Below are 16,361 nucleotides of genomic sequence, written 5' to 3'. Positions count from 1 at the left end.
TTCTGGAAGACCCATTTCCACGTTTCGTTTCGTTTCGGACAGATACGGTCCATCCTGAAAAACACGTTTCGTCCACCCGTTGCAGTTTGGCACCGACTTCCTTAACAAAATACAGAGCTCTTAAATGATATGAACGTAACGGGAGGGGAATGTCGCTGGGAACTTGCTCTTTGTGGTTCATTTACTTTCTTGTTTTTCCGGTGCACAGAGATTATAATAGAGTTTAATTCCGTTCCGAAAGTGGGCAGGGATTTTTACCAATCCCGGCCAACCATAAAATTGTTAAGATGCGATTCTGCCCGCCCCCGCCCCCATGCCATGAAGTCCGCCCTTCAAATAATAATAATAAATTATTAGATATAATAATAATAATAAAAATTCTGGCATCCCAGGTCCTTGGGAAGGACTCCATGTCTGGATAAAACAAACCAGTCAATAACACCTGTCTGGCTGTGTAAACAAGAAATAATAAATGCAAAAACTGTATTCATTGGCCGCCCATAGTACATATCCTAAATATTGAGTAAATGGACAGCCAGGTAGCGGACAGCTAAAATTGCCTGTATCCAACCCTTGGTCAGTCCCAATTAATTCTACGCGGAATAGTGGTGGAGGTTGCAGATTTCATAGGGATCTGAGACGCTGAGATCAGGGGTCATGTCAGATCCGGTTCTCCCAAGCCGCCTGTCCACAACAGTTTCCACACCGCCTACTGTGGTCTGCCCAGGGACTTTTTCTTTGGGGCGGTATAGAAATGGAAGAAAGACATCATGGTGCGTCAACAGAATGGAGCGCCTCTGCGTCCTCCCACCTCTGGCCTCTCCTTCTACTGCCCCTTGGATTCGTCTTCAGCGGGTGTGGCTGGCTCACCTCTCCCCTCCCTTCGGGAGTTCTCTTTCTGTTTTAAGTTCTCGGCGGCTGTTTTAAGGGCCCTTGCCAACCGTGGAGTGACCCGTGGAAGGGGGCTTTCCGGCACAGATATTGGGGTCGGCTCCTCGAGCGCCAGAAACCCATCCGGGGCACCGACTTGGCCGTTCCCTTGCCCAAGCTGCATTTCAGTGGGCAGGAATGGTGCACGGCGTGCCAGGGACTCCCCCGGTCACAGAAACCGGCTGGATGTTTTGCAACGGTGGGAGGCAGAGGACGCCAGAATGGAGGAAGTATCGTGGCCGAGGGCGTCCCGTCCCCCCCGCCCTTGGATTCGTCTTCAGCGGGTGTGGCCGCAACGGAATTGCATCCCAACCTTGGTTGCGTCACGGCAGTGACCTGTACCACGATTTTCTCGCAGCAAGACATATTTTTTAATAGAGTCTGTGCAGGGGTAAGGGAGTGGTTGTTAACTCAGGCAAGCCGACAATTAGTTTAGGGACTTGCTTTGATGGGTGTGGGCATGGGGTTGTCAAACTTGGGTCCTCAGATGTCGTTGGACTACTACACCCATCATCCCCAACCACAGAGGCCTTTGCACATGTTTCTGGGGAGCCCACAAAAAGAGCACGGCATTCGCAACTGCTTGTCCCTAGCATTGTCCTGTTCAGAGGTAGGTTGCCTCTAAACATGGAGGATCCACATAGTTCTAAGAGGCACGAAGAGACCTAACAGCGATTAATCCGTTGAATGCCTTATTTCCTTGGAGAGGAGCTGGTCTTGTGGGAGCAAGCATGGCCTGTTCCTTTTGCTAAGCAGGGTCCACCCTGGTTTGCATTTGAATGGGAGACTAGAAGTGTGAGCACTGGAAGAGATTCCCCCTTAAGGGGATGGAGCCGCTCTGGGAAGAGCATCTAGGTTCCCAGTTCCCTCCCTGGCAACATCTCCAACGAGATAGGGCTGGGAGAGAGATTCCTGCTTGCCGCCTTAGAGAAGCCGCTGCCAGTCTGTGAAGACCGTACTGAGCTAGATAGACAAGAAGTCTGACTCAGTATATGGCAGCTTCCTATGTTCCAGCCAGTGAGCGTCCAACGCCAGGTCTTGCGACAGTGAACCCCCTCAGTCAGGGGTCCCATTTGGGTCCTCTGGGGAGGTTGTATACGTCCCCTGCTACAGCGCTTAATTTGAAGATTCAAAACCCTGTGCCAAAAACCAGAAAGGAAGCACAGGAGGATGAATCCACACACCTAGCTTTGGGCTCCCTCCGGCCTGTGTCTTGCACCCCTCCACGCAGAGAAAGAGCCGTACCCTTCCAACGGGTTGAATGTGTATATTTTCATTAGCGTATCCCGATTCCATGATGTCAGCAAAATGGCTCCCCAGAGCGAAGCGTGGAAAGAGGTCTCCATCATCCAGACTTGAGAATTAAAATTCACAAAACAAAACCAGTTGTGGTGGGAGGGGGCGCTTAGCCCCGAACACACATTTTCTTTTAAATGTCATTATTTTGGCAGACAGTGACCCCGCTTATATGTTTCCTTGAACTTTGGGAGAATGAGAGCCTTTCCAGATAATGGGAAAAAAGTAATGGTTTTTAGTGCTTTAATACCACTCGCAAGGACCCAGCACCTGTGACACAATTTTCCATCTCCTTGCCAGACTTTGTGGTGGGGGCGAGGATTAACCTGTTCGTGGCTGGGCTATATTTCCCCCCCGCAAACAGCTACATGTCTGTTTCTGCACTTGTGTGCTATATCAAGGCAGTACCTTGCCTTGGAAGATTTGTTAAAATCGAATAAAACTTTAAACATTGGCAAAATGCAAGGGAATGGGAGAAAGAAGTGCTCATAGCAGGAGCCTCATAGACACTATCTAATCGATGGCCCGTGGCATTATTTGGTCATGTAAAAATGAACCCTTGCAGGGTTCCCTCTCACAGGGATTCCCAGATGTTGTGGACTACAACCCCCATAATCCCCAAGCAAAAGCCATTGCAGCTGGGGGTTCTGGGAGTTGTAGTCCACAACCACTGGAAATCTCTGTTAGAGGGCGCACTAGTCCCTTTGTGTGCCATCTCCAAAAGGCATGGTTTTGCTGTGCATGTGACTGGTTTTTGGTTACACAGTGGTTGTTCTGATTAAACTTTACAGGTGAAACTTGGAAAATGAGAATATCGTGCAAAAGTCCATTAATTTCAGTCATGCAAATTAAAAGGTGAAACTGATCTATGAGGCAGACGCATTACATGCAAAGCGAGATCAGTCCAGCCTTAATTTGGTATCATTGTGATGATCATGGCGTACAGCTAGTGAAAACCCCAAATCCACAATCCCAGAAAATTAGAATATTACATGGAACCAAGAAGACAAGGATTGTAGAATAGAACAATATTGGACCTCCGAAAAGTATACAGTGTACTGTGCTTGATTGGCCAGCAAACTCGCCTGACCTGACCCCATAGAGAATCTATGGGGCATTGCCAAGAGAAGGATGAGAGACATGAGACCAAACAATGCAGAAGAGCTGAAGGCCGCTATTGCAGCATCCTGGTCTTCCATAACACCTCCTCAGTGCCACAGGCTGAGAGCATCCATGCCACGCCGCATGGAGGCAGGAATTGCTGCCAAAGGGGCCCAAACCAAGGACTGAATACATATGCATGCTTCTACTCTTCGGAGGTCCGATATTGTTCGATTCTACAATCCTTGTCTTCTTGGTTCCATGTAATATTCTAATAAGAGGTGGCAGTGGCCGCTAGCTGGCTCGGAACTTCATCGATTATAGGTCGCTCCGTGCCTAATTGGCCCTCATTATGATGTGGATCCTCCATGCTTAGAGGCAGTGTACCTCTGAATATGAGAATGCTGGGGACAAATAGTTGTGACCGTTGTGCATTTTCGTGGGCTTCCCAGAAGCATGCCTGCCATTGGATACGGGACATCAACCTGGTCGGATCCAGCAGGGTCCTTCTCTTATATGTGCCAGCGTTTCCCCAGTGATAAAAACTGTGTGTTTGCACTGCTGGTTTCCTCGCAAGAAAAGCCTTGACCCAGTCCTCCTTGTGCAATTCTTAAATGAACGGCATTAAATGAGCCAGCGTGGTGTAGTGGTTAGACTGCTGGACTAGGACCGGGGAGACCCAGGTTTGAATCCCTCTTCAGCCATGAAACTAGCTGGGTGACTCTGGGCCAGTCTCTTCTCTCTCATCCTAACCTACCTCACAGGGTTGTTGTGAAAGAGAAACTCAAGTATGTAGTACTGGGCTCCTTGGAGGAAGAGCGGGAGATAAATGTAATAATAATAATAATATACCAGGTGTGGGCAAACTGAGGACAGAACCAGGCAAGTAGATCAGAGTTGAGTCTAAACATTAAGGAAGCGTGGTGTAGTGGTGGACTAGGACCAGGGAGACCCGGGTTCGAATCCCCCTTCAGCCATGAGACTAGCTGGGTGGCTCTGGGCCAGTCACTTCTCTCTCAGCCTAGCCTACCTCACAGGGTTGTTGTGAAAGAGAAACTCAAGGATGTAGTACACCGCTCTGGGCTCCTTGGAGGAAGAGTGGGATATAAATGTAATAATAATAATAATAATAATTATTATTATTATTATTATTATTTTCCCAGTGATAAAGCGGTGTGTGTGTGTGTGTGTGTGTGTGTGTGTGTGTGTGTGTGTGTGTGTGTGTTTTCCTGCTGCATCATGCCATTTCAACAAGAGAACAGGCTTGGTCCCAGGCGAGCAGGGGGCCACCTCTTCTGTCCTTGAAGTTGCTCACTCCAGGAAGAATGGCCTTTCCCCCAGGGGTACAAAACTGTGTGTTTTGATCCCTGGTTTGCCATCTCCCTACAAGGGAGGCCCAGCCATGGGAACTGGTCTTTCAGCACAGTGCACGTAGGGTTATCCCTCGCGGCATGTCCATAAAAAGTCATTGGAGGATTATCTCGGTGCTTCCAGCGGGGCGGTAAAGGGAATCTCTCTTCCCCAAATTCCCAGTGCAACTCTTCATCTCCGTCTGCAGGGAAAGGTTAGCGGTGGCTTTTCTCCTGGCCCATGCACATTTTCTTCCGTCCCTCTTTCCCAGCCCGGCTGCTGACTGTTCAAATTCTGACCTCATCCTTCCGGCTCCTTACCCTCTTTGTTTACCTAAAAAGTCCTGACATCATCTGCAGGGCATAAAACCCTTTTCACTGCCCGCCCCCAGACTGAATTTAATTATCATTCGTCAGACCCCTTACATTTTAATTCCCATCAGCGTGAAATGCTGGGAAATGAAAGCCGTCCCCACCAACAACCTCCTCCTTCAATCCGTTCAAAACTTTGTTTCTCTTTGGCATGAGTTTGTGGGACCGATATGCTCAGATTGACGTCTGCCTCCCATGAGCGGAGGGGAAAATAGGCTGACAAAAGCAGATCCCGGGGCTGCCGTCGGCATCTAAGCCAGCGTGGTGTCGTTATTAGAGGGCCAGACTAGGACCGGGCAGACCCGAGTTCAAATCCCCATTCAGCCAGGATCCTTGCTGCGTGACTCTGGGCCAGTCACTTCTCTCTCAGCCTAGCCTACTTCACAGGGTTGTTGGGAGGAGAAACTTAACTACAGGTGAACCTCGGAAAATTAGAATATCGTGCCAAAGTCCATTAATTTCAGTCATGCAGATTAAAAGGTGAAACTGATCTATGAGACAAACGCATTACATGCAAAGCGAGATCAGTCCAGCCTTAATTTGTTATCATTGTGATGATCATGGCGTCCAGCTCATGAAAACCCCAAATCCACCATCCCAGAAAATGAGAAGATTACATGGAACCAAGAAGACAAGGATTGTAGAAAAGAACAATATCGGACCTCTGAAAAGTATAAGCATGCCTATGTATTCAGTCCTTGGTTGGGGCCCCTTTGGCAGCAATTCCTGCCTCCATGCGGCGTGGCATGGATGCTCTCAGCCTGTGGCACTGAGGAGGTGTTATGGAAGACCAGGATGCTTCCTTAGCGGCCTTCAGCTCTTCTGGTCTCATGTCTCTCATCCTTCTCTCGGCAATGCCCCATAGATTCTCTATGGGGTCAGGTCAGGCGGGTTTGCTGGCCAATCAAGCACAGTACACTGTATACTTTTCGGAGGTCCGATATTGTTCTATTCGACAATCCTTGTCTTCTTGGTTCCATGTAATATTCTAATTTTCTGGGATTGTGGATTTGGGGTTTTCATGAGCTGTACGCCATGATCATCACAATTATGACAAATTAAGGCTTGACTTATCTGGCTTTGCATGTAATGCGTCTGTCTCATATATCAGTTTCACCTTTTAATTTGCACGATATTCTAATTTTCCGAGTTTCACCTGTATGTACATCACTCTGGGCAACTTGGAGAAAAAGTGGGATAAAGGTAAAGGTAAAGTGTGCTGTCGAGTCGATTTCGACTCCTGGCACCCACAGAGCCCTGTGGTTTTTCGTTGGTAGAATACAGGAGGGGTTGACCATGGCCTCCTCCCTCGCAGTATGAGATGATGCCTCTCAGCATCTTCCTAGCTCGCTGCTGCCCAATAGAGTCGCCAATGGGGATTCGAACCCGCAACCTTCTGCTTGTTCGTCGGGCATTTCCCTGCTGCGCCACTTAAGGTGGTTAAGAGCAGGATAGGAATGTAAACAAATAAAAATAAACAATTTCACGCTAGGCAATCCACACCTAGCCTCTCATTCAGCTCACCTTTGTGGGGAAGAATTCACACCCGGGTTTTCATTTCTGCCCACAGCACCACGTCTTCCATAAGTTGGGCAATTCTTTGGCTTCTCTATGAGTTGTTTGGGAATGTGAGTGTCTCCCGAGTATTGTGATGGCAAGACTTCCCCACTCGACCATGTCATTCATGAAAAAACATAGAGGCTCTACAGAATAAACCTATTTTAATGTTTCCCTGACCCCCAGAGGGGGGAATGGAGAAGGAAAGGATATCATGGGAGAGATTATGAATTTTTGAGTTTGACAAATATTTATATACCGCTTTTCAACAAAGGTTTCCAAAGTGGCTTACTTATATACATACATACATACAATACAATAAAATTGCCCCCTGTCCCCAAAGGGCTCACACTCTAAAAAAGAAACATACGCTAGACCGCAGCAACAGCCACTGGAGGGATGCTGTAGTGGGGACGGAGAGGGCCAGTTGCTCTCCCCCTGTAAAACCGAAGAGAATCACCACTTTAAAAGGTGCCTCTTGGCTCAGTTAGCCGATGCATCTGGAAGCTCATAGCCAGGACATGGACCTATGTCCAGAAATATGACCCAGATATGGGTCGCCTGACTCCAGGCTGCCTGAAACCTCCTCAGTTTCCCCAAATGCTGGCATTAGTGCACCTGGTGGAACAGATGTCAGAACCAAGGATTTAGCTTGCTGAAAATGCACTGAAAAAATGCACTGAAAAAATGCACTGAAAATGCCCGAGAAAATTCCACTGCTGAAAATGTTGCTCTGGGGAAACATTTGGTTGCCACGTAAGTCGCCAGGGTCATATTCACGAGGGTGGGGACTCCGGTGGGGGGGGGAGCTAATCCCTCACCCCCTGGGATATTGTAGGCACCTTCTCTGCATTATTAACCCCTTTTTTAAAAAAAAAGCCAGGCTCTAACAGCCTGATCATAGAGCATAGTTAGACCCAAGACACTCTAAAAAAGAAACATAAGCTAGACCCCAGCAACAGCCACCGGAGGGATGTTGTGGTGGGGACAAAGAGGGCCAGTCACTCTCCCCCTGTAAAACAGAAGAGAATCACCACTTTAAAAGGACCCAGCAGGATCCTTGGAGAACAGGGTCGTACCTCAGTGAGAGGGCATCTGCTTTGCATGCAGAAAGACCCAGGTTCGGGTTTTGGAATTCAGGGGACAATTGTCGGTCAGTGGAGGAGCATCGGCACGGGCCGGGAGCCCTTGGTTCCCTTCAGCACATTCCCCATTGAGTCCTGTGGAGGAAGAGCAGCGCTCAGCACATGCACACTTCCCACTGCACCCTGCTCTCCGTCCTAGGAAGGAGGTTGCTCCTGTTCAGTGGCACCCCACTTCCGGTTCTCTCCCACCCCACACATCCCCCTGGTATTGCTGCCTGCAAACCAGAGCAGTGGAGCTGGAGGGCTGCGTATCGCGGGAGCAACAGACAAGGCACCGTTGATGCCAGAAGCCCTTTGGTTTGAAGCAGGAAAGTCCCGCCTCTCTCAATATTGCAGAATGCAATAGTGGAGTGAGTCCAAGAATGCCCTTCCGCTAAACAGGGGGTTCCTTCTCGCCAAGCTTTGACTGGGATGCTAAAAGAACTCGCCCGCCGTTTTCAAAGCCGGGCGGAGAGAACCCCCGGGCCGTTCTGAAAACCTACCTCCTTCCTTGGCCCCGGCTCGTCTTTCTGTGGCTTTCTTCAACTAACCATGTCAGCGCCTCTTTCGTTTCCCCTAAATGCTCTGCCTTGGTGGTCATCAGGGTTTTACAAGCGTTTTCTCCTCGGCTTTTACAGCCACCGGGCAGCGTGATCGGAAGCTTCCCGTAGCACTAAACTCAGCCTCATTAAATGCTCGTAAGATAAAGGGTGGTGGTGGGATAAAAGGCCGTCAAAAAAGAGCGGATTTGAGACTTCTGCACTCCGTCACGCGGTTGTGTGGCAGGGTTGTGTGTCACGCAGTTGTGTGGCAGGCACCTCTGCAGGGGTGCCTGGACGCTCTGCGTAAGAAGCACCAAACATCGGTGGGTGGGTGGGTGGCTGTCCTGGGTCAAGTATCTTGGGCTGGAATGAGACATGGCGGAAGAGATGCACACGTGCTTCTCCCCTCTCCTTGGCCAACGTCTAGGGTTGCTCAACTCCGGCCCTCCTGCAGATGTTGGCCTACAACTCTCATAATCCCTGGCCACTGTGGCTGGGGATTATGGGAGTTGTAGTCCAAAAACAGCTGGGGGGCCCAAGCTGAGCAGGCCTGGGGTGGTCAAACTAAGCATACGCTGTGAACTGGTCACGCAACAAGTGCCCTAGCATGCCTTCCTGGCCTGTCCCGTGCGATGAATCGGGAGACAAGATGGGGGGCGCTGGAGGGCTCCCCTGTGACCGGCACCATCCCCACCTAAAGGTAAAGTGTGCCGTCGAGTCGGTTGTCGAGTCGTGGCAACCACAGAGCCCTGTGGTTGTCTCCGGTAGAATACAGGAGGGGTTGACCATGGCCTCCTCCTGCGCAGTAGGAGATGGATGTCTTCCAGCACCTTCCTCTCTGCTGCCCGATAGAGGTGTGTCCCATAGCCTGGGGGGCGCATCAGCCCCTGATCTGGCTTGCTAGTCAAGTTGTTTCCCCGCTGCGCCATTAGCTGGCTTCAGCATCCCCACCTATGTAGACCAGCCTTGGCAGTCAGCCCCTGAGGAGTATCCTCCCGATCCACTTCCCAAAGCCAGAAACAGCCTGCCAATGGCCTAGTGTATTGATTTTTAAGAAGATGATGATGACGACGACGACGCAACCAAACGTTGTACTTCCTTGTTTGGAGATGTGAAAACTGGCAGCTCGTGATTCTTGCTCAAATGCCTGGAAGTTCTTCTCTAGCTCACGTTGAAACCCAAGCCTGGAAGTTCTTCTCTAGCTCACGTTGAAACCCGAGCCTGGAAGTTCTTCTCTAGCTCACGTTGAAACCCGAGCCTGGAAGTTCTTCTCTAGCTCACGTTGAAACCCGAGCCTGGAAGTTCTTCTCTAGCTCACGTTGAAACCCGAGCCTGGAAGTTCTTCTCTAGCTCACGTTGAAACCCGAGCCTGGAAGTTCTTCTCTAGCTCACGTTGAAACCCGAGCCTGGAAGTTCTTCTCTAGCTCACGTTGAAACCCGAGCCTGGAAGTTCTTCTCTAGCTCACGTTGAAACCCAAGCCAGAGAAGTGCAGCCTCCCGCCCACTCATGGGCCTTCCTTGCTACTCTGGAGGAAGAGGAGGGGGTCCCCAGGGGCACCATGCCTCTGAAGACCAGTTTGCAGGGGAGCAGCCGCAGCAGGAGATAGGCCATGCACACAGTGCACAAACCTCTTGCCTGAGTGGGCTCCCCAGCGGCAACTGGTGGGCCACTGTGGGGAACAGGAGGCTGGACTGGATGGGCTTTCTTGGGCCTGATCCAGCAGGGCTGTTCCTATGTCCCTATCAGGAACATAGGAGGCTGCCATATACTGAGTCAGACCATTGGTCTATCTAGCTCAGTACTGTCTACCCAGACTGGCAGCGGCTTCTCCAAGGTTGCAGGCAGGACGCTTCCACCGTCAAAGGTGCTGTGTTGCAAGAGAAGAGACCTTTTTTTAAAAAAAGGTAATGATACTGAGGGGGGCAGGATTGGGTCTGATGATCAAGAGGGGGGCTGTGGGTCGAGGACTTCTGGGAAATGTAGTTTCGCCCTGGCTACCGACAGACATCCACACCTCCTGCTGCTCCAGAGCTGAGCAGTCGTATGCACCAAGCGGATGCTCCGATGGAGACTCTGAGAGCTGTCTAGTGGGTAATTCTGGCTGTATAAATGTGGGAGGGCGAAAGAGAAGCTTCTAACGAGAAGCTTCTAACGAGTTGCCGGCCTCGCTCCAGGCAGTGGGGGGTATGGACCCTGAATGGCATGGGTTCGAACCCACTCCCCTACCCCCCACACACACACTCATTTGGAACTGAGCCTAGATCTGTCTGACATTGTTTGGTCTCAAGTTGGCTGTCCACTGTGGGAATTTCCTTTTTAAAAAATAATTAAATTTTTATTAATTTTAACAATAATAACATTAACATTCACAACAAATCAACAAATATGGACTTCCCGCTCACACCTCCTCATGAATCATCAACTAGAGAATTAACCCTTGCCATAATAATAATTCAAAACATAAATTTAAACCTGACGAACACGATTTTAATACTGTGGGAATTTCCCATGCTCCCCCACTGTGGGAATTTCCCATGATTCCTTGTGTCAACGGCCTCTGCCGTGCACGCTCTCTTAGCCGTGCGCTCAAAGTATTGGTCCTGAGGTTTGCATTTGCTGCAAACCTTCCCTGCTGCCCCCTGGCCCTGGTGAGCAACGTTTGGGGTGAGGAAAGGGGGAGAGGGGCGGGTTGGCAGTGAAAGTGGGTGGCAAGGGGTCCTCCAGGCCCCCATGTGTGCCGGATGACATCCTCAAGAGCACAACAGGCTTCCGTTTATAGCGGGGGCTCGGTTCAAGTGAATGTCTCCGCCGTCTTTGGAAACCCACTTCTTTGGTTCAGGCCCGTCCTGAAAGCGTCCGCCGGGAGTTCGCCCAACTCTCGACTTCCAGCTTTTTGGCTTCACTTTATTTTACTTTGTTTGAGAGACCCCAGATGCAACTGCTGGGAGGTGTGATGTGAGCAATTATTCACCGGAGCGAAGCCGCACAAAGCAAGGCCCAGAGAGCAGGAGAAAGGATTGCCCCCATCGCAGGAACGAGAGAGCAGATTATTCTGACGGCAAAGCCTGAACGGCAGGTCATGGCGGGGAGGAGAAACACCCAGGTGCTGAACGGTCGCCGCTGCCTGGCGGCCAACTCTTCCTCCTTTCTAAGAGCCAGAAATTCGTCTTCCTGGCAGGGAAGTGGGCACAACCCCCCAGAGCCCCTCTGGCTGGCAGTCTGTCCTTCACGCTTTGCCCCGGCTGTGGACAAGAGCAAGCTTGAGCCTAGAGACGGATGTGACATTTTTGGAGCAGTGGGTGACACTCTACAAATGCCCTGGCTGCGTTCAGCCCAAGAGGACCTTTCCACTCCAGATGGGAAAGCGTCCACTCTGCCAGTTTGAAGCAGGAGGGCACAGTTCCGATTGGCTGCCGCCTGTGACGTCACCAACCATCCTCTCCTTCCCCACGTTTTGAAAATCAGGTGTCTTTTTAAAAAAATCAAGTTTCCATGAGCCTAGAGACGGATGTGACATTTTTGGAGCAGTGGGCGACGCTTTGCAAATGCCCTGGCTGCGTTCAGCCCAAGAGGACCTTTCCACTCCAGATGGGAAAGCGTCCACTCTGCCAGTTGGAAGCAGAAGGGGCACAGTTCTGATTGGCTGCCGCCTGTGACGTCGCCAACCAACCTCTCCTTCCCCACGTTTTGAAAATCAGGTGTCTTTAAAAAAGAAAGTTTCCATGAGCCTAGAGATGGATGTGACATTTTTGGAGCAGTGGGCAACGCTTTGCAAATGCCCTGGCTGCGTTCAGCCCAAGAGGACCTTTCCACTCCAGATGGGAAAGCGTCCACTCTGCCAGTTTGAAGCAGGAGGGCACAGTTCCGATTGGCTGCCGCCTGTGAAGTCGCCAACCAACCTCTCCTTCCCCATGTTTTAAAAATCAGGTGTCTTTTTTTTAAAAAAAAATCAAGTTTCCATTTTAGAAATGTTTATTATAAGGACTGAAATTCCTAGTGCTCCTTTAGGGTTTCCCTGTTCTCTTGTTTTGACATGGCTGCCCTTTTCAAAGATGGCAGAAAAATAGCTGGGGAGATGGGCTGCAAGGAGGTTAGGCAAGGGTCAGGAGAGGATGCTGCTTCCCTTTCCCACATGCTCTTCTGCTTGGGGGTAGCATGTGTGGTGCAGTGTGATGATGCAGTTAGAATGGCAGGCTGAGACACCAGAGACTTGGGTTCAGATTCCCACTCTGACAAGCAGACCTTTGACTGACCTTGGCCCAGTCGCTTCTTTTCAGACTCACCTGCCTACCTCACAGGGTGGTTGTGGAGAGAAAACGGGAGGGCAGAGGAAGAACTGCAAATACTATCGTATACCCCTGCTTAAGTGAGCAAAGAGGCACCTTTTAAAGTGGTGGTTCTCTTCCTTTTTACAAGGGGAAAGCTTCCAGATGCATCGGCTAACTGAGCCAAGAGGCAGCTTTTAAAGTGGTGATTCTCTTCTGTTTTACAAGGGGAGAGCAACTGGCCCTCTCCGTCCCCAGCACAGCAACCCTCCAGTGGCTGTTGCTGGCTGAAATCTAAGAAATCTTAGGTTTCTTTTTATATATTGAGCCCCTTGGGGACAGGGGACCATTTTGTTTATTGATTGATGTAAAACGCTTTGGGGTTTTTTGTTGAAAAGCGGTATATAAATATTTGTGGTGGTAATAGTAATACTGTGATAGGGCTAGAAGTGGCATCAGTAGCAACAATAAGGGGAAGTGTTCAGGGAAAATTTCAACCCAGTTTGGTCACTACAAAGCAATATAATTACATAACCAGGGCTGCAGAAATCCACTAGTCTACTAGTCGGTGACAAGTCAAAAACGATGCCTGGCGAGTGAAAACGGCCCTGATGAGCAATGTACCCACATAGCTTGATGAGTAAAATATTTTGTCTGGCTGACAAACAGAGCCCACATTTCTTCGCCCCTGTACGTGATATCAGACAGGCCCTGCATTTGTGTTCTGGCTGCTTTACGTGGATTCCTCGCCCGCTCACCATGAAATGCCTCTGTGCTCATTATCCAGGTCTAGGATGCTATAATCAGCTCGTTAATGGCGACCACGTCACGTATGCTGCAACTGAGCCCGAAACGCACTGATTTCCTGACCTGGTGAAATATATTTTAATAAGCTTGATCTAAAGCGGTGTTTAAAGACAAAGGAAACCCTTTAATGTGGCTATCAAACCAAAAAAAAGCGCTTGTGGGCAGATGTTAAAAATGTTAATAGGATTAATCCATCAGAAGCCCGGCAGACGTCTTCCATTGTTTCCGCCCTGTTTGCTCGCTTCTGTTTGGCATTTTCAACACAGGGTTAAACTATTTTGGGGAGGGGGGAGGGAGAAAACTGGATTAAGTTTGGAGGGTGTCCTTTTCCTCTCTCTTAAATTAGTTTGTAGCTTGCTGTATTACTCAGTAATGGCTGTATTTGATTCTGTGCATTTGTAGTGATTACTGTAGGATCTTCAATCAAACCAAGTTACCCAGGCAAGTTCATTACCCTTAAACCATATTTTTCCCCCTTCACTGAATGCTTTAGTAGAATTTCGGCTCATGTGATGCAGCTGCGGGAATCTGTCATGCTTTGAATAATCTCCCTAATTCCCACCCCCCCCCCCGACTTCTTTTCATTACTAAGGAGAGCAAGTCTTGTGGTAGCAAGCATGAATGGCCCCCTTTGCTAAGCAAGGTCCACCCTGGTTTACATTTGAATGGGGCCAGTCCAATTTGAACCCAGGCCACTCAAACCCTCCCCGCTCCCAGTTCAGGTTGCACCATGGTTTGAGAAGGACCATGGTTTGCTGTACTTTTCCACACAGCACATAATTCATCTATGCAGAGGCGTATCTAGGGAAAATAGCGCCTAGGGCAAGCACTGAAATTGCGCCCCCATCCAAACATCTGACACCCATCTTTCAGATAACTTTACCATAATGCCAGCGGAAAAATACAAGTCACATATTGTGTACAGTGTGTACAGTGACATATTATTTTTTAAAAACAAATTACCTGTTGCCCCTTCGGGGGGGCTTCCTAAAGGCTGGGGGGGTCTGCAAAGGTTCCCCCTCCCCCCTGCTGGCCTCTAGGGCCTCACAGGGACCATTTAAGCATATGCGGTGGCCATTTTTTAAAATAATTTTTTTTCCAAAAAATTGCAGCTGAAAACAAAATGGCCACCACGAATGCTCAAATAGCCTCTGTGAGGCCTGGTATGGCCTAGGGCCTCACAGAGGCCATTTGAGCATGCACGGTGGCCATTTTGTTTTTGGCAGCCTTTAAAAAAAAAATTTAAGACATGGCGCTCCCCTTCAAGTGGCGCCCGGGGCACGTGCCCTGCCTGCCCCACCCTAGATACGCCCCTGCATCTATGGAATTCTCTGCCAGGGGATATGGTGATGGCCACCAGCCTGGATGGCTTTAAAAGGGACAGATTCGCGGAGGACAGAGGTCTGTCTGATGGCTACTAGTCAGGTGGCTATAGGCCACCTCCGTCCTCAGAGGCACGATGCCTCTGAATCCCAGTTGCAGGGGAGCAACAGCGGGAGAGAAGGCCTGCCCTTATCCACCTCTTGTCTGTGGGCTCCCCAGAGGCATCGGGCGGGCCACAGTGGGAAATGCTGGACTAGATAATAATAATAATAATTCAGTTGGGCCTGACCCACCAGGGAGGTGCTTATGTGTCGAAAGGGATATGCTCTCAGTTGGGAAATGGGTGCTTTCTGCACCCATTGGGTCTTCTGTTCAAAAATGACGGGTGAAAACATGTGCTGTGCGTGGCCTGGAGGTGCTTTCTCTTTTGGTGGGGGTCTGTGGACAGCCCTTGTGTGTCAGCCTCAGTCTAACGGATTTCCCTGTGCCTAATACCCTTCAGGCCTGCTGGCCGCTGAAGGACAATCCTGCCTCAGCGGCTGACGGCATTGAAACAGGGGCTTGGGCAAAGATGGTGAGTTGGCTCTTTATGTCTCCCCTCCCGATGCCCAAGAGCCTTTGATCTCTGTTTGAGAACGCCCATCATGAAAGGGAGACCAGAAGTGTGAGCGCTGGAAGATATTCCCCTCAGGGGATGGAGCTGCTCTGGGAAGAGCATCTGGGCTCCAAGTTCCTTCCCTGGCATCTCCAAGAAAGGACAAGATTTTTTAGGAGAGGAGAGCTGGTCTGGTGGTCGCAAGCATGACTTGTCCCCCTAGCTAAGCAGGGTCTGCCCTGGTTTGCATTTGGATGGGTGACTACATGTGGGAGCACTGCAAGATATTCCCCTCAGGGGATGAAGCTTCTCTGGGAAGAGCAGAAGGTTTCAAGTTCCCTCCCTAGCAGCATCTCCAAGATCGGGCTGAGAGAGATTCCTGCCTGCAACCTTGGAGAAGCCGCTGCCAGTCTGTGAAGACAATACTGAGCTAGATAGACCGATGGTCTGACTCAGTATATGGCAGTTTCCTATGTTTCCTATGATTCACTCCCATCACAGTGGGAGTTGTCGTCCCGCGACGTCTGGAGTCCCGAGTCTGAGAACCCCTTCCTTGTTTTTTGAAACATGAATATTTTTAAAGAAATGGTTCGATTCAGAACAAAGCTGATGGCAAAGGAGACGCGGCAGCCGTTGGGAGGAAACTCCCGCAAGGACGGGGACAGCCAGCTGGAAATGCCCCACCCTTGCTGGAAATGACAGCGATGCCTCCTGCAGGGGCTGATGGAGTTGGTTGTCCATCACTCGCTGTAAAGCAAGATGGCCCTAGTGGGGCACTCTCATCGTTCCTGCCAAAGGTGGGGCATGCCAGACTCTGTTCCGCTCATCCCCTGCCCTCTTTTTTCCAAACCCCTGCCTGTCTGCTGTCTTCTGTCCTCATTCCTCCCCCCGCCACACACACACACACACACCCATTATGTTGCTCTTTGTGTGCTGGGAAGTACAGCTGCTCCTAGAGAGACCCTCCTTAAATTGTGGCTGGGGCCCAGATGCGTCCTTCTCTCCCACGCGGCTGCTCTGGGAGTGAGGAAGCCCTATTGACGCCGAGAGCGAGGGCGGCGGGGCGGAATTATCTGTGCAAAATTGAGCTCTAAGATAC

At 50.1% G+C, this 16,361-nt stretch overlaps 1 protein-coding gene across 18 annotated transcripts in view; it reads left to right on the top strand.

The window, feature by feature from the left end:
- The window catches only part of MSI2 (musashi RNA binding protein 2), a 419,652-nt gene that overhangs the window by 346,975 nt on the left and 56,316 nt on the right, over nt 1-16,361 (top strand). For 9 of the 18 annotated variants that reach the window (XR_008311763.1, XM_053274690.1, XM_053274692.1 and 6 more), the window contains one exon: nt 13,747-13,785. The exons of the other annotated variants lie outside the window; for them this stretch is intronic. Coding sequence is in view for 8 of the 9 variants with exons in the window: in XM_053274690.1 (XP_053130665.1) it covers nt 13,747-13,785 (39 nt within the window). In the remaining variant the exon portion in view is untranslated. The remainder of the gene's footprint in view (nt 1-13,746; nt 13,786-16,361) is intronic. 18 annotated transcript variants of the gene reach the window in all.

This window comes from Hemicordylus capensis, chromosome 12, assembly GCF_027244095.1.
Source record: "Hemicordylus capensis ecotype Gifberg chromosome 12, rHemCap1.1.pri, whole genome shotgun sequence".
Taxonomy (NCBI): Eukaryota; Metazoa; Chordata; class Lepidosauria; order Squamata; family Cordylidae; genus Hemicordylus; species Hemicordylus capensis.
The sequence above is the reverse complement of the archived record's forward strand: the minus strand, read 5'-3'. Positions and strand labels throughout refer to the sequence as shown.